The sequence below is a fragment of the Pelodiscus sinensis genome, chromosome 15 (assembly GCF_052426305.1).
Source record: "Pelodiscus sinensis isolate ZL-2025 chromosome 15, ASM5242630v1, whole genome shotgun sequence".
Classification (NCBI taxonomy): domain Eukaryota; kingdom Metazoa; phylum Chordata; order Testudines; family Trionychidae; genus Pelodiscus; species Pelodiscus sinensis.
In genome coordinates this window covers 22901629-22924733 of record NC_143066.1, presented here as the reverse complement: position 1 = coordinate 22924733, position 23105 = coordinate 22901629, and the positions used below count along the sequence as shown (strand labels likewise).

The 23105-nt window shown below is 41.6% G+C and overlaps 1 protein-coding gene across 3 annotated transcripts in view; it reads right to left on the bottom strand.

Moving 5' to 3' along the window:
- TMC5 (transmembrane channel like 5) overlaps positions 1 to 23105 on the bottom strand; it is a 52500-nt gene that overhangs the window by 23397 nt on the left and 5998 nt on the right. For all 3 annotated transcript variants that reach the window (XM_075899394.2, XM_075899396.2, XM_075899395.2), the window contains exons 3-13: positions 16635 to 16799; positions 15544 to 15749; positions 13065 to 13172; positions 9313 to 9412; positions 7495 to 7585; positions 6279 to 6527; positions 4788 to 4930; positions 4010 to 4154; positions 1902 to 2057; positions 599 to 759; positions 2 to 80 (exon numbers count right to left, since the gene is read on the bottom strand). In XM_075899394.2, the coding sequence (XP_075755509.2) occupies positions 2 to 80; positions 599 to 759; positions 1902 to 2057; positions 4010 to 4154; positions 4788 to 4930; positions 6279 to 6527; positions 7495 to 7585; positions 9313 to 9412; positions 13065 to 13172; positions 15544 to 15749; positions 16635 to 16708 (1512 nt within the window). In that variant the 5' untranslated portion in view covers positions 16709 to 16799. The remainder of the gene's footprint in view (position 1; positions 81 to 598; positions 760 to 1901; positions 2058 to 4009; positions 4155 to 4787; positions 4931 to 6278; positions 6528 to 7494; positions 7586 to 9312; positions 9413 to 13064; positions 13173 to 15543; positions 15750 to 16634; positions 16800 to 23105) is intronic.

The window sequence follows — 23105 nt, the reverse complement described above, 5'->3', positions numbered from 1 at the left end:
CCTCTTTTTCTGATGTCGCCACATCGTTAAGCCAATAGTAGCAGAGGATTCCAATTATTGATATTTTCAGAAAAATATTTCTGCAGAGAAGAAGTAACTATATTGAGTTCTATTAATTAAAGGGGGCAGGGACATCAGTTGCACATCACTCTTTTCTAATGCACTTGATTCTGTGTAAAACGTTGCAAGTGAGATGTGTGAAATTCCATGTGGGAGAAGGCAACAGTACTTGCACATGGTCCCACATTAGGGATGTCAGCTTTAAACTACCTTGTGGCTCCATTTGGCCAGTTCTAGCAGAAACTGCTAGTGGAGTGGGGATGTTGGTACCTTGTATTGCTGTAACAACACTCCCTCCATTTTCCATCTTTCCCTCACTGTGATCTGCATCACAGGCTGAGCAATGCCCTGGGTATCAGGATACGGACGGAAGAGGGGGAAATAATATGCTTGCTTCTACTGAGGCTGTGAATGGGGCAACTGCCCTGATGCACAGCAGGCTGCTGTTTTCCATACTATTTAGTCATGGGCCTTACCATTGGCAGAAAAAGTGCAGCCAACTGCAGGCAGCTAACTAGGAGAGGATGGCTCCGGATACCTGATAACAGTGACGTAGAGCTGATGTCTGGGATACTGGAATTTCTCTAAGAGTCCAAACAAGGCAAAGCAGAAGGGGATGCAGAGGTTGAGCAGAGACACAACAACGGGCAGCACTAGGGCAGCAGCCTCATTTTCCAGCTCACTTTTACCTTCCAAAGGCTGAAAAGGAAGAGAAAAATAAAGTGCAAGGGAGACGCCCCTCGGACATCTCTGTGGAACAATCTGTACATGCCTGTGTTCTCTTGAAGAGTCACAGCTCGGTCTTTAACCAACGCAGTTACACTTGCATATGCCGATTCTGCAGTGCAATCTGCTAGGATGGATCCCTGAACCTACACAGGCAAAGGGTGGCACTTGCAGATCCAAGTAGAGCATTAGGGCCTTAGAGTGCACCAAAGAAAGGTAAAGGAAACAGACTTTTCTGTCTTTTCATTGTTTTTCTTTGTAGTACCTAGAAGAATAAGGCAACTAGAATCCAAACAAAGGAATCCTTTCTGCCTTCTCAGCATTGATTGTTACAGCAGTGAAAGTAACTTACATTTCTTACAGATGCTGTCATACCATAGACGATCATAGAATCCTAGGGCTGGAAGAGACCTCAGGAGGTCATCAAGTCCAGCCCCCTGCCCAAAGAAGGACCAACAGCAAGTGATCCTTTAGTTAAAGGATCCTTTAACTATACCTGTGTTAGCTCAAGACTCTATCCCCTGACCTGAGCTCACCACCATTCTCAATCCCCTGCCCTCACTCCTGCATCTCTACACCCCTGACCTGAGCTCCCCACCCGTCTTGACTCCATGCTGTCCTTCCTCTGCCCGTAATGTGAAGGGCAGGGGCCTGGAGTGTGTGGGGGGAAGCTCAGGGCTGGGAATGCGGCCACCACGCTGCCAGACCCTCAAGGCTGCAGGGACTGTACTTCCCAGCCACCAGATCCCCAGGTTGGCTGGGGTGGCAGGGACCACACTGCCGGATCCCCAGGGTGGTGGGGATCGTGCTGTCTGGCTTCCTGAGCATCAGAGCGAGACCCTGGGTGCACTATGGCAGCACAGTCTGAAGTGCCAGCAGCATCCAGAGCCCCATCCGTCAGTCTCCACACTGGGCCATGCCAGCTTGTTTCACCTTTGGTTATTAACTAAGTATTAGGTTATCGCAGGTTACACGAGCGTATTGGCAGAAGCAACACCTATTGCTGCCTTATTGTCTTTCAAGCCTCAATCGTGCACACTCTTAATCAAGAGTCCGGCATGCCAATGCTGAAGCCTGTGTGTTCAGGATAGCAGTTTACCAAACCTGGTCCTTACCCGTAGGTTATTTCTTGAGAGGAAGTAAACACCGGCACAACAAGCAGCTGTTGTTCCTAAGGAAGCCACCCAAACAATCAGATGAACAGCAATACGAGCAAGTTTCTGCTTCAGTGAGAGGTGCAGTACCTCAAAGGTCACTTCAGACAGGGATTCCTGCAATCAAACAATTGCTAATTAGGCATAGGCCTTAGTCAGTAGTGTAACAACATCTAGCTCCTATCTAGCGCTACCATTTTATAGCTGGGGAAACTGAAGTATAGGGAGTGGAAGTGTCTTGTCCAGCATCTCCCAGCAGACCAGTGGATAAGCTAAGAATAGAACCCAGATGTGGCACATGGCCAGAGCAGGTTACGCAGCTCAGGGGCTAACTGACCCGGATTCAACCTTTAGAGACCTGCTAGAAAAGTGAGTTAACGGTAATTCGGGTTGGGTTTCCATAAGGGAATTGTGTTCTTACTTCTGTGAAACCAGTAAGACAGCATAGAAGCTGTTTTGTGTTGGTTTGGTAAATCTGAGTATTGGAATATTCACAAGATTTGGGAATGGTCTGTCCCATTCTCTTGCAGTTTACCCTAACAGAGTAACCTCAGTGTGACCCTCGAGACCCCACTCACACCAAGTCTCCCAAATCCCAGGCCAGTGCTCTCTAAGGCTATGTCTACACTGCAGGAATTTGTCGGCAGAGGCAATGCAAATGAGGTGCTCATTAGCATTTCTCGTGCTTTCATTTGCATAGTCTCTTCCGATCCACTTTGCGGAAGAGGTTTTTGCGGGGAAAAAACCACAGTGTAGACAGGGCAAAAACCCCTTTTGAGCAAGATCCTGTATACATGCTTTTTTGAGGAATAAGGGTTCTTGTGCAAAAGGGTTTTTTGCGCAAAATGGCCCAGTCTACACTGCGTTTTTTTGCACAAAAACCTCTTCCACAAAATGGATAGGAAGAGACTATGCAAATGAGAGCATGAGAGATGCTAATGAGCGCTTCATTTGCATTGCCTCTTCCGACAAATTCCTGCAGCGTAGACGTAGCCTAAGTGACTTCTCAAAGGAGAGAATAGAGATGATCTCTTAGGGTATGTCTAGACTGCATGCCTCTGCCGACAGAGGCATATAAAATTTACTATCCGACATAGTCAATGAAGTGGGGATTTAAATATCCCCAGCTTCATTAAAATAAAAATGGCCGCCACGCTGTTCCGGCTCAGCTGATTGTCGGCACAGCACGGCAGTCAAGACGCGGATCTGTCGACGGGGCAGCCTTTGTCGACTGCTCCTGTAAACCTTGTTTCATGAGGCATAAGGAAGCGATCGACAAAGGCGTTCCCTGTCAACCGATCCACGTCTTGACTGCCGCGCTGTGCTGACAATCAGCTGAGCCAGCACAGCGCGGCGGCCATTTTTATTTTAATGAAGCCGGGGATATTTAAATCCCCACTTCATTGACTACGTCGGATAGCCAATTTTACATGCCTCTGTCAGCAAAGGCATGTAGTCTAGACATACCCCAAGTGAAGGCAGCGCAATTGTACTCACTATGTACGGGGCAGTCTCTTGTACAAGTTTCATCATACTTTGTACTTAGGATTACACCTCCCCATGGATCCTTTCCATGTAAGTGATCCACAACCAAGAAAACCAACCCCACAACGATAAAAAAGGCCAAAAATAAAGAGGAACCCCACCCCATGAACTAGGTGCAAGGGACAGAAGCATGTAATATGGAAACAATTTGTTAATTCAGCAGTGTACACGAAAATATGCCAGGCAAAGAGCTGTGTGTTCTCCCCACCTTCTAACTAAAGGACACCATTTGGTTAGAGGTCTGGAAAAAAATTAGAGCTAGGCAAATATTTGTGCCAGTTGTACAGATTCAATTGCCAGAAAAAAAAAGAAAGTAGCTAGAAAAATTGCTTTAAAAAACAACATGTTACTAAGTCAAGGACAGGTAAGTAAATGGCTCATAATAGAAAACCTGCACACAGTCCATTAGTGGGGCAGGAAGAAGTATCAGATGGCATTTTTCTTGAACAAGTTACACAGTCAAACCAAGAGTTAGATCTACTCATGTGGGGGGAGATTGCTTTCTGACCCATTTCATGCCGTACCTTTATTTGCGTACTGAGGTTGCTTTGCTTCAGTTTCACAGGTTTCTCATTGGTTATATTGAAGTCCCAGATGCAGAGAAGCTTGGCAGCACTTCCAGAGTACATCTGGGGATTAATGAAGTTCTTACGGAAGGACTCAGCCATGCTGCAGTAGAAGTTACATGCAAGGGATCAGTCTTAGCAATGCAGGGAGTCTTTGAGCCGAAAAAACCCAGCTGGTGTGGAAAAGAAATCAGGCTTGCAAAATACAGAAATCTCCCATCCTTGATTAGTGAATGTAGAGTTCAGTTACAGTCACTCTCCTTTCCCTTTATGGTCAGGTGTCCTTATATACATTGCTACTTCCTGCCTTCTTTTCTCCAGTTCCATGTCAGCAATGGCTGCGTCTGAAGGGCCATTTCAACACAGCAAATCATTCGTAGAAGTCATGGACAGTAGCATTCCTAACAGGATTACACTTAACTGACTGAGCCTGAATTCTTCTGCGGGACATAAGTGACTCTGCAGGGATTCTGCACCCCATCTGGTGGATCTGGCAGCAACTTGGACACCAAATAGCTCTAAACTGGGGAAACTTGCTGACAGCACATTTAATGTCACCAGATTCCTTTATTACCATCAGTGACTAGACACAGAGATTTGTTGTTAGCAGCATGTCTAAACTAGTGGCCGAGGATATTATTACTACTCCTAGTAGATTCTTGAAATGTTAATACTTTTTTTTTCATACAAATATATCAATTTTAAAGTGCAAAGGAGGAATATATAGTTACTGTACCTGTACACCAAGCTAAAGAAGCAGATGATGAAATAAATCCCAATAGTGAAAATATAGGCCAGCTGCATGTTATAGGAAGAGTTGTTTGTGATTGTAGAGTTGGTATAAAAACCGTAGTAGAGCACAGTTTTTCTAAAATAACCCTAAAATGATACAGAAATTGAGTTAGCTCTCAAAAGACATGCTGTTGACTGAATATGGTGGCGCACGCAAGGGTCTGATCCAGCAAATCTTGATTGTCAGGAATAGTTCTGTTCACCCCAATGAGATAAACTCTTGCTAGTAAGGTTTTTGTAGGCTTAGGCTCTCCCTTCCCACCATATTTGGTCACAATTTTATAAGTGCTTCTTGTGGCCAATGGAGCACCCCTCCTTCTGCTAGGAATCAACATGAGGAGCTGCAACTGCACCACACTTTGCAGGATGGGATTTAGTTAAGATTATTTCAACCGGGATTAGACCAAAAGTTATTTGGCCATCTTTCCCAGGAAGCACTCTGCAAATACTTGAATCCCTTATCCCAGTACTTTTACTTTGCACCCAGAAATTTAGGAGCACAACAATTTTACAATGGAAGCCTGAGAACCATTAGCTGAAATGCACAAATGTGACACTGCAAAAGAATTCCAGCAGGGATACTCAGATTTACCCTTCTTTTAAACAACATGGTATCCGCACATCGAGAAGGGTTGTTAAGATTCAGATTGGGTTGTTATTATAGACCTCCTTTGCTGTACAGTGAAAATGAGTCAACTGTCTTGTAAAGATCAGATCTGAAAAAAAAATGAACCTACCCAAAAGGGAACAGCTCCTCCTCTCTGACCAAAGAAACCAACCAAAGGTAGCTTAGTATCAGTAAAATTTTAGTACAGTATAGGATACTGAGATGTTTTCCTTTAGATTTAATCTTCTCTTAAAAAATACTTAGGTGTTTAGGCCCTGATGGTGTAGAGATTTCAGCACAAATTTAAAGGTCCACTCAAACTAAGCCCCATTGACTTCAAAAAAATTGCCAGATCCTTGTTTAAAAAAAAAAAAAAAATCAAGAATTCAGTGTTTAGGAAAAGTGCCAGATTCACAGCATTAGAAACTGAAGTCCTTATCTGCAGAGGAAGGATAGCAAGGGATAGTGTCTTGGGCTAATGCAGGAATGGTTAAAGGATAATTCATTCTTCATGTCTTTCAATCACTTTCTGAGAGGCTGTTAAACAGGCACCAGTTTTTTAATAGGACACAAATGCTCTAGGAATTACAGTAAGATCAATTAATATCATATAGGCTATTGGGCAAGCTGTTAGTTGGTTCTGAGTTTTGTTCAATAAAGAACAATAGGTCAAATGAAAAATTTTACTGTGACCCGAAGAAATTAAGAGCACAATTAAAACTTCCACCACTGTGACTAGAAAAGACTTGTGGCCGTTTTTGCCACATTAGGATGATTTTATAAATTCTCATATGCAGCACTAGTTTGGGTCCTCCTCTATATACTTACAGCCCCAGTGAGAAGCTCCAGACCGTTGAACGAAAGGTTATTTGGTCCTGGTGCTATAAGCTGTGGGATTGTTATGAAGCTGAAGTTCACAAGGAAGGAGAAGATGTTGAAAGTCAGTAACCACTTCAGAAAAACAAAATAGGAAAGAACACTGGTCCCAAACTTGCCACCGATGACTTTCAGAGTCTTCTGCCACAGTTGCAATGAGGACAAAAATCCTGACAGGACATTTTTAAATCGCCGATAGGACTAACATTAGAAGGAGATAAAAATATGAGTCTTAATAGCAATCTGATACTGTACTTCTTATATAGGAACCAAGTTAGAATCACACAAAACACAACTCCACATTTCTAGTATTTCTATTTTTAAGTTACAAACAGTTCCTTCAATTTCTTCTCATTTGTAGGATGTCTTTCCTCATTTTGAGCTCTTAAGTACTACCATAATCCAAATTCAACAAACAAACCATACAAAATGCATTGTTTCTTTGGCCTATTGGCACATGAAGGTAACATAAGGGAATATAAAATACAGGTCTATGTAGCACTTTAAAGACTAACAAGATGGTTTATTAGATGATGAGCTTTCGTGGGCCAGACCCACTTCCTCAGATCAAATAATGGGAGAAAATAGTCACAACCATATATACCAAAGGATACAATTTAAAAAAATGAACACAGATGAAAAGGACAAATCACATTACAGAACAGAAGGGGGATGTGGGGGGGGGGGGAAAGGAGGTGAATGCCAGTGAGTTAATGATATTAGAGGTGGGGAAGGGGAGATGTCTGTGAGTTAATAGAATTAGAGGTGATAATGGGGGAAGCACCCACCTCTAATATCATTAACTCACTGGCATTCACCTCCCTCCCTCCCCTACATCCCCCCCTTCTGTTCTGTAATGTGATTTGTCCTTTTCATGTGTGTTCATTTTTTAAATTGTATCCTTTGGTATATACGGTTGTGACTATTTTCTCCCATTATTTGATCTGAGGAAGTGGGTCTGGCCCACGAAAGCTCATCATCTAATAAACCATCTTGTTAGTCTTTAAAGTGCTACATAGACCTGTATTTTGTTTCAGCTACACCAGACTAACACGGCTACATTTCTACCACTATAAGGGAATATGTTATTTAATACTGGCGTTAGCAATGAGATCTTAGTTTAAAGGTGTTTAACTCAATTTGTGTGAACAAAGCAGGGTGCACTTACCAATGATGTTTTGTAGAGACACTGTGTACAACAGTTAATTTGAGTAGTGTAGCTCCCTGATTTCTTCATTTTCTCCATGAGAACTTTATTCCTGTGGAATAGCAGGGAAGATTAAAACAAAAACAATGAAGAACTTCTCATTTAATGTACCATATTCTGTTTAATGGTCGGCTGCAAACACAAATGCTATGCACATGCTCAAAGAGCACAACTGGGTAAAATATTTCTAGCATTTGCTTTTGAGAGTTTGACAATTTTTACCAATCAAAATCAGGACAAAAGTTCCATATTGCAAAAATTTTGCTAGCTGAAAAACAAACAAACAAAAAAAACAACCTTACAATTTTCAGTATGGGTCAATACAAACATTTCATTTTAACATTTTCAACAACGAAATTTGCAATATAATTAATTTCACATTTCAAAACAGAAAGCAGTTTCAAAATCAGAATTTTTCATATTAAAATAGTCAAAAAAATATTTTGCTATCTTAAAAGCGTTTTTTTAAAAAAAACTCAAGTTGGAAAATGCATCTAAAAATCAACCTGGTTCTGGAAACAGTTTTAGTTTTGACAAACCAGCATTTTTCAGGAAAAAAAAAAGATCACTGAAAAATTCCTACCCAGATTTACTCAGTAGCAGACAAAAAGTTACTTAAAATGTGGAGTTTAGGGAGAGAGATTTGCTGTTTGTCTTTCTGTTAGCTAGCAACCTGCCACAGGTCAGACGCTCTAGCCTCCTTGCATCTAACTCCAACTCATTGTTGGTGATGGGCTTTGGATATCTTCTGTAATAACACTGTGATCAGGATAAGTCAGCCATTACCTTCAAACTCTTTTGCCTAGCTTTTTCTCCATTCTCGTTGCTGAACACTCTTTAGAAAATCTTAAACACATCCACATTAAGTTGACATTTCTTATAGGAACAAAGCAGGATACTGATGTCAACGAGATGAAACCTTGCTTTCCATTCAACAAATATGCACACTGTGTCATTCATAAGAGGCAAATTAGCGTTCAATAAGATGCTACTTTAAAACAAGTTATTTTCCAGTTGCTTTGTTCCATAATTGATCAAGACTCTAGCAAGGAAATATGCTATGCAGACATCTGCATTTAAGTAGGTGCCAGAAAAAGTATGAACATTCACATCAGGGGATAAAAATTGTTCTCCTTGGCTTTTGATGACAGGACAAGAAACAATGGGCTTAAATTGCAGCAATTTAGGTTGGACATTAGGAAAAACTTCCTAACTGTCAGGCTGATTAAACCCTGGAATAAATTGCCTAAGGAGGTTGTGGAATCTCTATCACTGGAAATATTTAACAGCAGGTTGGACCAATATCTATCAGGGATGATCTAGAGATCGATGTTTCTGAAAGTGCTCCACGGAATCACTCTCAGAAACACATTAACTGACCACTCTGGTCTGTTTATTTACCAGCGCCGTGGTCACGGAGTCTCGCAGCTCTCATTGGCTCAGTTTCATCCTTTGCAGCCAATGGGAGTCACAGGAAATGGCTGGGCCGGGCCACCGCTTCCCACGGCTCCTCTTGCCTGCAAAGGATGAAACTGAGCCAATGGGAGCCATGAGGCTCTGTGAGCTGCAGCACCGGTAAACAAACAAACTGGGGCAGCCAGTTAATGCGTTTCTGAGAGTGATTCCGCGGAACACTTTCAGAAACACTGATCTAGATAGTGTTTAGTCCTGCTGTCAGGGCAGGGGACTGGACTTGATGACCTCTTGAGGTCCCTTCCAGTTCTAATATTCTGTGATTCTATTATTAGTACTAAGCTGTAATAAACATTCTGCTTTTACCTGATCTCTCTCTTTTCTTTCATGGTCTTTGGTGTCTTCTGGATTGCTTTCATTCTCTCTTTGCTGGACATGTTTGCAAGGTTTTTGATCAACTTTGCTTCTGTAGATGGGATGTACAAAAAAATTATATCTATCCAGAACTTTAAATAACATTCCAAACTTCATACAAAGAATGAGAGGAGGAAGACTGGAAATAAGACATCCAATATACATAGCTACCAAGATTTAGCTAACCAACAAGAAATTGAGAGGTAATGATAGCTAGCAGTGATATTGCATTAAATATTCTTAGTTTTTTGGAATGAATGTTTGTGTAACACAGCATCACTGGGAGAATAGAGTTTTTAATGCTTCTGAAAAATCATTCATACCCAGTGATGGTTAACTGTTAGTACAATGGTCTATAATACAAAATAAGCGCACACACTGACTTCAAGACTTCCAAAAAGGTTCTGACTTGCTGTTTTTTCTAGTGAGGTTTTGGTTGCTACATTTTTATAAAATACAAACATAGTGTACAGAAAATTAATTTTTAAAAGATTTTTAGTTAATAAAAGCGTGTATATTTAATGCCAATAGAAATAAATTGTTCTTTTGCTGAAAAAATTATATACAATCCTCATATCTGTTATTTTGAGGTTATGTTTTAATCAACTTGAGAGACACACTCAAATGTAAAATAGCATCAGCTAGGGCCATAAAAACAATGTCTACACTAAGAAAACCGCTGCTGTCTCCCTTTTAAAAATGCAGAGTGAGAATTGTCCTGAGACCCTGCGGGGGACCAGAGAATGAGCCAGTGTCTTTGCACACTGGCTCCTCTCTGTCCCTTTAAGAGTGCAGAGTGGCAGCCGGGAGTTGTGCTCAGAAGTGAGCACTCTCTTACCAACTAGTCGAGTAGCTGATGCAAATTCCATCGACTACTCGACTAGTAAATTAATCGAAACTTAACCTCCTTATTTCACCCCATAACCCTTCATTTACAGCTGGGTAGAGGGTGGGGGAATAGTTGTCATTCCCACCTACACATACATCTTTGAGAATTCAAAATTTCTATTCTGATTAAATCAGGAGGAAATGTCAAAAATCTCAAAAATATTCACAAAATCAAAAAAAGAGGTCAATGAAAACTTTGTTTCAGTTTCAATCCTCCCCTTTGAAATTAGACTAACAGACTTCAAAATTATTTCACCATTATTTCAAGATATTTTGACATTTCCCCACTGCCCTACAACAGCTATTCAAGTTGGGAGATTCCTCCAATCAAAACCTTCTTCAGGAATAGTCTCAGTTTAGGCATTTTTTTTTATAAAGAAACAATTCATCAAAAGTTTCCAACTACAGTAAAACTCTGATGGTCCGGCACTCCTGATGGTCTGGCACCATCAGGAACCTGGAAGTGCTCCGAGCAGCCGGACCATTGGAGCTGCTCTGCCCCCAGCTTTCCCGATTCAGCCGCTGCTAAAACTGACCAGCGGCTGAATCGGAGAAGCCGGGGGCAGAGCAGCTGGAGTGCCGCCGGGTAGGTCCCATAGTGCTGCCCCTCGGGGCTGCGGGACCAATCCGGCAGCACCCCAGCTTCTCTGTCCCATGTGTACCCAAGTCAGCCGCTGCTGAAACTGACCAGCGGCTGACTCCAGGAAGCCCGAGGCAGAGCTGCTCTGCCCCAGGCTGCCTCGAGTCAGCCCCTGATCAGTTTCAGCAGCAGCTGACTTGGGTACACATGGGACAGAGAAGCTGGGGTGCTGCTGGGTTGGTCCAGTAGTGCAGAGGAGCGGCACTGTGGGACCAACCCGGCAGCACCCCAGTTGCTCTGCCCCAGGCGTCCCCAAGAGCAGCTGGGGTGCTGCCGGGTTGGTCTCACCGCGCCAAGGGTCGGTGCTACTGGACCAACCAGGCAGCACTCCAGCTGCTCTGTTGCAGGTGTCCCCGATTTAGCCGCTGCTGAAACTGACCACCAGCAGCTGAATCAGGGATGCCTGGGGCAGAGCCGGACTATCGGAAGGGGGGGGCTATGAGGGGCCTGGGGTGGCATCCCCCTCCAGACTCCTCATAGCCCCCCCTTCCGATAGTCCAGCATATCTGATAATCCGGCACTCCCTGGGTCCTAAAGGTGCTGGATTATCGGAAGTTTACTGTACCTCTACTTTCATTGCCATGAGACGGGGGCCTACCATCCACAAATGGATTTGGGAAGCTCTGGTAAAATGAAGTGGTATTGTCATGACATATTTGGATATTTAATGGTGATTAGGATTCAGTGAGGACTCCTGGACAATCAACCACCTAAGCTAAATAGTGAGCCTTCCATATTTATTAACATGAAATATCTTATCAAAAGGATAAAGTCTGATTAGTTCAAGCCCAAAAAAGTTGTTATCCTCCTATGGAGGTTAAAGTTTCAATTAGGGCTATCAATGATAGCAATTAACTCATGCAATTAACTAAAATACTTAATTGGGATTAATCACACTTAAAACAATAGAATAAGAATTGAAATTTATTCCATAATTTTGGCATTATTGTACATTCTGAAAGATATTGATTTCTATTGCCACATAGAATCCAAAGGGCACAGTGCTCACTTCATACTATTTTTTATAAATAGTTGTACTGTAAAACTATAAGAAATATTTTTCAATTCACCTGGTACTCTAGTGCAATCTCTTTATCGTGAAAGTGTAACTTACAAATGTAAATTATTTTTGTTACATAACTGCACTAAAAAAAAAACCAATGTAAAACTATACAGTCTACAAGTCCATTGAGTCCTACTTCTTGTTCAGCCAGTCACTAAAACAAGTAAGTTTGTTTACATTTACAGGCTATAACGCTATATAACCTAAACGTGAGAACAGGCATTCACATGGCATTTTTGTAGTAAATTGCCAGGTATTTATGTGCCAGATACGATAAACATTCTATATTTGTAAATTCAACTTTCATGATAAAGAGCTTATACTCCAGTATTTGTATTAAGTGAACTGAAAAAATACTCTCTTGTTTTTAAGTGCAAATATTTGTAATAAAAAATAAAGTGTGCAAAGTGAGCATTGTGCACTTTATATTCTGTGTTGTAATTGAAATCAATAGATTTGAAAATGTAGAAAACATCCAAATGTCTTCTTCTTATATATTTTGAAAATGTCAGTCTGTGAGCCTGTTTGTACAAGAAGTTTTCCTAAATAGTAAGAGCTAGGAACACCAAATTTGGTATGCAGCTTCTTCTTATCATAACTTTAAACAGTCAGGGTTTGGTTGTGCCAGGATAATGGGATATGTGTGGAATGTGATTGTTTCATATCAGATGGAAATGGAGGGCTGTGATAGCAGGCGCAGTTATACTCAAACAACCATATGGGGGCAGCAAGCACCTCCATGAGCAGTGTACTGCCCTCCACACCCTGGGGAGAAGTAGGCAGGTACCTCCACCCCTCTCCTCTGAGCCCCGTCTCTTCTGAGCCCTCTCCTCCGAATCGCCTGCCCAGACTTCTTCACCCTCCACTCCTTGCCCTGAGCCCCTCCTCCTGACTCCTGTACCCCTGACCCCACACTCCCAGCCCCCCACATCCCTATGCCCCTGCATCCCCCACACCACCAGCTACCTAGTATTTAAATAAATGGGTTTCTATTGATGTTTAACAATGCAATTAATCATGCAATTACATTGCAATTCATTTTTGCAAAATCACTTGACAACTCTAATTTCAATGTTCTCATTGGCCATTCCATCTTTGTGCCTTCAGCCTTACCTTCATCAGACAAATCAGAAGATCTGCGTACATGAGGATCATCCATGGCATGGAAGATAGGGGGAGATGTGTAGTCTGCCTCGGTCTCATACTCAAAGGAAGGATTACCTGTTATACGGAAAAGCAGAAATATTAAGCCACAATGAAATGTTCATAACTGTCTGCAAAAGATTGGGTTTGTTGATACAATAACAAATACAGTGCTACTGTGCATAGCACAACAGACCCTAGAATTATGCTCTTCCCTCATCTATTGTATAGTTAAATTACACCATGCTTAGACTACTGAAAGTCAAATTTAATGAATGATGCTAGCTGCCTAAATTTTCAAGAGTGGCTAGTGATTGTGGGTGCTTCAATTTTTGGAGGCCCAGCACAAGACATCATACAGGTACCTGAGCTTCAGAAACTGCACCAAAAGACAAACAAAACAGTACAACACAACAGACCTTACTCAAGTGTCTTAAGATGGGCACATAGAAAGGAAAGCACAAATTGCTTTTTAAAATGTAGGTAACCAATGTTCAGTTTTTTCTCACCCCCAGTACAGTAAAACTCCAGTGATCTGGCATCCAATGGTCCAGCACTCCTGATGGTCCGGTACCATCTGGAACCCGGAAGTGCCCCAGGCAGCCGGAGAACTGAAGCTGCTCTGCCCCCGACTTACCCGATTCAGCCGCAGCTGAAACTGACCAGCGGCTGACTAGGGGAAGCCTGGGGCAGAGCAGCTGGGGTGCTGCCGGGCTGGTCCCCTAGTGCCACCCCTCGGCCCAAGTCAGCCGCTGCTGGGGTGCTCTGCCCCGGGCTTCCCGGAGTCAGCTGCTGGTCAGTTTCAGCAGCGTCTGACTTGGGGAAGTCTGGGGCAGAGCAGCTGGGGTGCTGCCGGGTTGGTCCTGCAGCGCCGAGGGGCGCATCCCCCCCACTCCACCCCAGACCCCTCATAGCCCCCCCTTCTGATAGTCTAGCATATCTGATAATCTGGCACCCCCTGGGTCCTAAAGGTGCCGGATTATCAGAAGTTTACTGTACAACCAGAAAAAAAAATTCTGGCATGACAGGATGGAAATAATGTTTGTTTTTTAAACTATGTGTTTTCCTCCCTCTCATTTTGCTCAAAAAGGGTGTGTCTACAATACAAGATTAGGTCAAATTAAGATACACAACTTCAGCTACATTAATTGCATAGCTGATGTTAAAGTACCTTAACTCGACTTCTGGTGCTGTCCACACTGCAGGAAGTCAAAGGTAGAACACTCTCCCTTTGACTTCCCTTACTCCTCGTGGAAACAGGACTATCAGCATCGACTGGAGTGCCACTCTCAGTTTGAAAGTTTCAGAGGGGTAGCTGTGTCTGCAACTGGAAAAACTTAAAAAAAACCCAAATAGTCCCTGCTCTGTGCTATTTATTTGAAAACTGGACCCCTTAAACTCTATTCATCTGAAGTGAGTTGTGCCCACGAAAGCTCAGGATCCTATCTACATGTTTTGTTAGTCTCTAAGGTGCTGCAAGACTCTTTGTTGTTTTTCTCTCAGTTTGAATTAACTGTCTTAACTAGACCCAGTAATCGAACCGTGGAAGATTGACAGCGGCGGCTTCAATCGTTCTCTGTAGTGAAGATGTACCCAAAGAGGTTACATTTTAGTTTTCTAAACGAGTCACTTTTGTAAAAAACATTCTGGCCTTACCCTGCCATGGATGCAGAACTCCTTTAGAAATCAAGATAAGCGGGTACCTTAAAGCTCTGTTATCAGGCACTCAATTAACAGAAAGCTCAAGTAAGTGGCATTTCTGATCTCTCTCAAGACAAATCTCCAATGTAGTAACCAGGACTAATGTATTGCCCAGTACATTATGCAATTGCATGTTCTGCCCTCCACTTCTATGCAAAAGAAGCAGAAGAGAAATACACAAGCTGAAATCAGGGATTTATTCTAAAAACAGCATCCAGGTTGTGTCATAGGGTCATTACAGATTCAGCCCAATCTCCTACACTTTCTACACCTACAATGGTAATGAATATTGATAATGATCCGTCTGAGGCACTGCAAGATCCTCAAGTGTCTTCTGAATAATCAAGGATTAAATTATATTCAGTGTAGTTTTAGTGTTAACTGTATTTTCAGTGATCTGATTGTGCACCATGTGCTGCCCATAGTGATAAGTAGCGTCATAAAAACCTATTGTATAGAAAACTATACCTGTATATATCTCAATGCTTCAAGAAACCAACCACTCTCCAATGCAGTACTACCCTGGATTTGTGAGTACCTGTACACTATTTTATAATATTCTAATTCTTTGAAAACTGGCATTTCATTGGCAAAATATAACTCTCAGTTAGCCAGAATATTCAATTAACTGGTACTCTCCACCCCCACACTTGTTGAATAAGCTTTTACTGTAACTGGATCAACCTCAGGAGTGGACCATCCCCCCCAAAATATTGTCTATTATATCTATGTGTTTAATATTACATACTATGTACACTTCCATGTGGATTCATGCTGGGCACACCCAGCCTTGATGAACTGTGGCTGTATTGGAAGTTGGGCTGCATTGAGGTCATCGGTATAGCCATAGGATAATCCTGGTTTCTCTGTCCTCTTCCTCTGCGACCTTCATAGGAATCGTACAAGGAGTCATCATACGGTGAGGAATCATGAAAGGGTTGGTGAAACCTCTCTCTACAGAGAGCAAACAAACCAAAAGGAGGGAATAACGGTGAGTGGAAAGATAAGATACGGCTATTTACCTTTGGGTCTGGATGTGCAATATTCAAAACAATTTGACAAATAAATTATGTATCATCTTATTTTAGCAGGTTTTAAAACATTTTCATAAAACACAGTGCTTCGAATCCAGACGGCCAAGTTCTGACATATGCACCAATCATCAACTGAATTAAAAAGACTAAAACTTCAGCCCCACTGAAGACAGTGGAAGGATCACTCTAGGTAAGTATATACATAAGTATTTGTAAAATCAGGCTCCAAGTGCCAATCATGCAGCAAACTTATTGACTGCATATCTGCTGAAAAGCTGACGAAACCATGATACTATCTTTTTTGTTTTTAGTTAGTCTCTAAGGTGCTATGGGACCTTTCGTTTTATTTAAGTTTTTTTTAGTTAGACTAACACGGCTACCCCCGCAAGATTTTTCAACAAATACCTGGTGCTTGCAACTATGAATCGTGGAACATATCAATCACAATCTTAGAGCCAATATGACAAATGTAGAAATGTAAAAATACAGAGTAGTTGATGTACTATCTTTCACCAACAGTAGCTGGTCCAAGACAAATTTTGAGCGACACAGAGCTCTCCTTCAGATCTGTACTTTCCACCAACAGAAGTTATCTTCTATCCTGGTACCTACATGGCTACACTACCACTGCAAAAGATAGACTCCACAGACAGACAGTCTCTGTCAAGTAGGGCTTAAAATGGCAAAAACAGAACTGGTCACCAGTTCTGCCCCCCATTTGCCCATGAGTTCTAAACATTCAATTGCCTTTATGATCAACAATACTATTGGTGAGAACTTTTATAAATTATTACTCAAAGTTTACCTATTGTCAATCTCCAATGTCTCTGAATAGTAATAATCTGGGTCTTCAAAGGCTTCATTATAGTGGTAAGACATGGTGAATCTGATGCCTTGATTATGGGTGAGAAATCTTCACTTGAAGTCTTTATTGCGTCAGTATTACTTTAGCAGGTGATTCATTTTAAACCTAAAGGAAGACAAAAGTTAGATCCAATAGATTTTCCATCTAGAAGCAAAGAACAAAAATTATAAAGGACAGCATCAGAACAAGAAAAATGGTTTTACTTTTCTTGGACTAATAATCAATAAAACAATAAGATCTGTATAAATGGAGAAAAGTCTCAAGTGAATACAGTATAGCATTCTCTGGATCCTATTTACTCTCTGGACAACATGTATTTACCGGTAGTTACAAAAATCACCTGTTTCACTATCTAGAAATACAGTCCTCGTTTAAAATTTAAAGCACTAGACTTGAGCATGAAAATTTTCTGTTGTGATAGATACATGGTCAGAAAGGGTTAAGTATCCTGTAGGATAAATGATCCAAAATCAATCCTTAGGGAAATACTGGTAGATAATGTTTGTGGCTTTGTGTGTTTACAAATATAATGCTAGAGATTAACAATGTAACCAAATGGTTCCTATTTATACTGCATTCACCTCTCTTTAAAGTATAAAGCAAATCATCTGCTAATGATGGGCAACTGTCTTATGTTAATCCATATAGCTAATTACCAATGATGCTTGAGAGATAGGCAACCAGGGAGACTTCCAAATAGACCTCTTGTTTACCCAGTAATGAATGGGCAACAGGCTGTTAGAAAACTGTATAAAAGACCATTGAGACCTGATCCTTCATCAGGGAAGTTTGAGTAGCAAGACTGAGATCTCCCAGCCTGCTTGAATTCATCCAGAATATGGACTATAACCCATGGACTAATTCTGTAAGAACTATTTGCAACTACAAAGCTCAACATCTCTACTATGCACCTGATCTCTGAACCGTGTTTGTGTCTGTATGTATGTAGATCTCTTTTAATCAATGCATTCTTTTATTTTTAATTAATTTAATTTAGTTAATAATTGACTGTGTGTCTTTTGGGTAAAATCTGAAATATTAATTAACATGGAAGGCAATGTTTTTAATCCTTTGGTTTTGGTAGAACTTTCTTATATGATGAATAAGATCTTCAGTGAGTCTCTTCCTATTTGATTTGGATGTCATGGTGGAGGCCTAAGATGGGTTGCTTAAGTTTAAGGATGATGTGTTGTTGGCTTCTGGGTAACCAGTAAAGTATCACAGAGACTGTTTTATTCTGGGTTGGTAAATCTAAGTATCGGAGGATCCACCAGCTTGTGGGAGTGGCTACTCCATTCTTTGAAGTTCACCCTAATTGAGTGATCTCAAATGGCTCCCCTGGGGACCTGAGTCACTTGTGTAAAGATTTTTCCCAGTATTTTGACAATATAAAATTTTATTTTATTTTTTACAAATGTATAACAAACCAGTGGTCTCGGACCAACTGACTGATCCTGCTTCTCTGTAGGTACATTTCACTGACATCAAACCATTGCCCAGTTCCTGCAACTGTCACATAGAGAGAGAATTTAATCCTGAATCTCAAGCATCTTGTAGAGAGGTGGTTAAGCATCGTTGGCTCATTACATCAAAAAAAAAAAAAAAAAAAAAAAAAAAGCACACTTTTACCTCAAGATGACTTGTACAGTTAGATAGTTTAATGAGACAAGGCACTGTAATTTTTTCCCCCCATGTAGGTAGACCAGGTCAACCCTGAGAGGAGAGAGTATAGTCACTGAATGCTCAGAAAGGGATAAGCCCAGCAGATAACACCCCACAAAGATATCCATGTTTATATGAAAATAAATTAGTAAAAAAGACAAGAGTGTTATACAAGTTTGTATTTGTGTATATCATGATCAAGTCACACAGCTGTATCCAGATTAACGCCTTTGAGTAATTGGCAATAAAAACGGTCCTCAGCAACTTAATATAGTCTGCAGTTGCCCATCCCACTTTGCTAACAATTACTGAATGGAATCTAATGTTTGACCAGAAGCGCTTAATGCTAAACATTCCATGTTGTTCCAGCTACAATCTCATGCATATCAAGACAGACCAAAGACTGCAAATGACTTAATATGTTACTTTAAGTCAGTAATCAGCTAACCAAAGTAATCAGTTATGCAAGTGTACATATTTTTATATATAAAACCCAGAACCTAATCTTTCTTCCTTGCAGCAGGTAAAATAGGGGTTTTGCTTGAGGAAGAATTGACTCCCAGTTAATATAATAGTGAAACTTTTTCTTTGATAGCACGTGATACATGTTTTTATGAATTGGCATGTGCTAGATAAAAATAATCTGCCTGTTTTTTGGGTCATTAACACATTTGCCCCACACCCAACTTAAAAGCATAGAGTTTAAAAGAATTGCCACGTTTACAGTATAGTTACGGTCTATAGTGGAGAGCTAGCTGCAAAAACAGAATTTCCGTTCCATAAAAACTACATTTTTAGAAAACTAAACCATTTTTGTTTTGATTCAGGACAAAAAAAGTAAAAAAAAAAAAAAGTTAATTTTTCACATAAAGAAGATTTTTGAGAATCTGATTTGAGAGAACCAAAACAGAATTTTTCAGTTTAGTCCCTGGGCTGCCTATTCCCATAAGAACTGGGAACCAGGCAGTCCACCAACTTTCTACACTAAAGTTTTGATGAATGTGTCAATTCCATCGACTCACCATTTTCCAACAAAAGAATGTTGTGTAAGAAAAGTTTTGACCAGCTCTACTTCTGAGACACGGGATGCTCTCAACAGGAGATTCTTTCACAAGAAGCCTACCTCCCCGTGGGAAACAGTCAGACAGACACAACAGCAACCTACCACCTCTCTTTCTTTTGCTAAAAAATAAAGCTCAGCCATGACGACTGGCAAAGCAACCTTGAGACACAAACTCATGCAAAATAGGTCCTATGCCCCATGGTCTCCATTCCATTCTCTTAAATTTCTTAGAATGCAGCCAGTACCATTATTTCTCTGTGATGCACTGGTGTGGGATAGGGCTTACTGGGGGAATTTTGTGTCATGACATGTGCGCAGAATTCATGTCCCCCACAGATTTCTATGCATTCCCATAGAAAAATGACTTCTTACAGGGAAACCAAAAGAGCAAGCATGCACCCTCTCCCTGGCAGTATAAACAGGTTACCTTGGGCATCCCAAGCAGCTGGTTGAGACATAAATCACTATGGGGTTTGGGTGTGAGGGTGGGCAGTCATACCTGTGTGAGAGACACACACACACACTCTCTGTCCCTCTTGTTCTCTATTGTGGCATGCTAGGCATGCCTCTTCTAAAACACTAACTAACTGCACACCCACTGGGCAGGCTTTTAAGACATGTGACTCCATTGGGAGAAAAGGGAATATAAGAACTAAAGTAAATTACTGGTGGTGGTGAGTTCTTAATCTGAGCATCTGAAGAAGCCAGTGACACTCTGCTCTGTGGCTTATTGGACTGTGAACCAGAGGGCTCTCACGGCAACCAGGGGTTTGCTTTGTGGCAACAGACCAGAAATCTGAGAAGAACAGAAGAGGAGCCATCTCTAGACTGTCCAATGTTTGTGAAAGAGAGGCTTGCTTAGAGGAATGCAGAGCTCCAACTGTATTGTTGTGTTTAATATAGGGGCTACATGCCTGCTATAACTCTTTTACCATTGCTGTAAATTCCTTCTCAATAAACTGCCATGTAGGTTTGGATTAAATTATTGTGTTTGACCTTTTTCCACTGACAGCAACACTAATCAGTTACACCAAAAGCGTTCCAAGTAAGACAAGAGAGGGAAAGAGATAGTGGAAGGGATAGATAAACCCCGTCCCCGAGAGTCCAACACATTAATTTGTCATTTAAATACATTACCAGAATAACTGAACCAGCTTGATTATATTCTGTTATTTTGATACAAAATATGTAGAATTTTAAAATATGGTGCACAGAGTTGTTAATTTTATGGCACACAATTCCTCCAGAGGTAGATGAGGCTTAGCCCCATTGTCTTTTCACTGAGGTTCATTAGAGAGGAAATGGGGGGGGGGAGGGCAGAGGGCATTGTCAGGTCATGTGATGCATGCCTCCTCTTTGACCTCTTGGTCAGCAAGAGCTAAATATTGTTACACTAGGCTCACTTCAAAAATTCTTCTTTGAATGAATCTCCATTATTGGAGATATTTAAGAGCAGGTTAGATACATATCTATCAGGGATGGTCTAGACGGTGCTTGGTCCTACTGTGCAGGCAGTAGACTGGATCGGATGACCTCTCAAGGTCCCCTCCAGTTCTGGTGTTCTGTGATTCACAGGACAACAACTACAGTTTGGAGAGAAGAGGGAAAGTTTAAAGGGGCATTTAGTTGTTGTGCAAGTCTCATCTTCAAGGAGAAGAAGGTTGGTCCAACAGATAGGGTCTTAGCCCAGGACACAAGAAACCTGAGTTTAAGTCCATTCTCCACCAAATTCCCTGTGTGACTGTCTGCAAGTCACGTACATCTCATTGCCCTAACTTCCCATGTGTAAAAAGGAGATAATAGCAATTTCTTTCCTCGCCATCCTGTTGTGAGGCTAAACAGTGGGGGACGCTCAAATACCATGATAGTGGGAGCTAAATAAGATGGATAAACAGCCAGTAGGGAGGGAACACTTTCCTTAGATCAATACAGGCAGTCCCCGGGTTACATCAATCTGACTTACGTCGGATCCCTAGTTACAAACGGCGGGGGGGGAGGGGGCGCAGCTAGTGCAGGGTGCCTCCCCCACTGTCGCCGCCTCTGGCGGTGCGGGGGCACTTCCCCCCAGCAGACCAGGGAGACGCAGAGCTAGCGCCCTCTCCCCCAGCAGACCAGGGAGACGTGGAGCGGCTTTTCTCGCCGCAGAGGACGCGGGTCTGCTGGGGGGTACAAGACACCAGCCAAAAGGGGGCACCCCAGATCGGAAAAATTAATTTCCTAGGGAACAGCAGGAGCAGCAGGCAGAGAGACCCATTGTGTTACAGTCCCCACCTTGGGAGCAACAGCTCTTTCTCTCTTCAGCACTACAGCTGCAAGTATCTTGTTAGCGTCACGTGAAATTAACAAGTCCCTTCCAGCCTGGCAGAGGTGAAGCTGAAAAATTATCCAGTGGTGTGGGTGGGCAAGAATGGGGAGGAACAGGACAGAAGGGAAGAGGGGATAAGCCCCAACCCCACACCCTGGAGCGGAGCAGGGTAAGCCCTGAGGGGATGGGTCTGGTTGCAAAGTCGGTGAGTGGACAATGAGGACCCACCTGTGGCTAAACTCCTGTTCCCAACACAGAATTTTTCTTTAAAATTAATCCTGTGGATAAATTCATACACACACACTTCACAGGAAGGGATTTCCATTTTCTGCTCAGCAGAATACAACAACAGCTTTGATTGTATCAATATTTCACTGTGCTCTCCAATGACTATTGATTACACTTAATACCCATTTCACTGAACCATCTGTAGCAAATTCTATTTGGAACAGTAACATGCATTGAATAAACTTTTTTTAGTTATAAAAAACAAAGATTCTGACTATTAAATGAATAACTGGGATCTTTCAGGTACCCCAAAAGGAAGATTTGGATATAGCATGAAACAATGAAACTTATGATCAATTTTTAATTAAAATATCAACCAAAAAAACCTTCATATCAAAACAGTATGTGTTTTTCTTAGAATAACGAAGTTGTATGAGAATCAGGGTCTTTTCCACCTAACTCCAGCTCTCCGTCCCCCCCCAAAATATGTACCAGTTCCGACTTACATACAAATTCAACTTAAGAACAAACCTACAGTCCCTATCTTGTACGTAACCCAGGGACTGCCTGTAATTAGTCTCTGAGGTTACACAGTTCAGGAACCTCAGGACTTCTGTATGCCAACTAGCTCATTTTCTCCTGGGTCAAAAGAATAGCTGTGTTTTCCTCCCTCCCTCTAAAATGTGTATGGTAAAGCAGCACCAGGAACTAGTTCTGTATTGTACACATTAATCCGCATGTACAGTGTTAATCATACAGGGAAGTCATTAGTAAATATGCACATCTAGTCTTATCAAGTTTCAAGCAAATCTGCTAGAGCATGACCTAGTGATACCATTATACTCCTAGTAGAGTCAGTATACAAATAAAGTGCCTGCTTTCCCTGAAGGAAAAAAAAAAGAATCCAGTCTTATTTTAAAGCCAACACTAGTTCTTTGAACTATAAGGAATTACTACAGTATATTTTACTTTATTGCCAAGCACAAAAGCAATGTCAGTCATCCAAGAGCCACTAGTATTTGATACAACAGGTTAAACCACACTCTTTCCCACAAGTAGGCGTTAGTTTATATAAGGCACAGCTGGTTCTTTCTTTACTGTCATCCTCTGAGTTTTTATAGTAAGGATTCCTTTCCTGTATAATATACTCTAC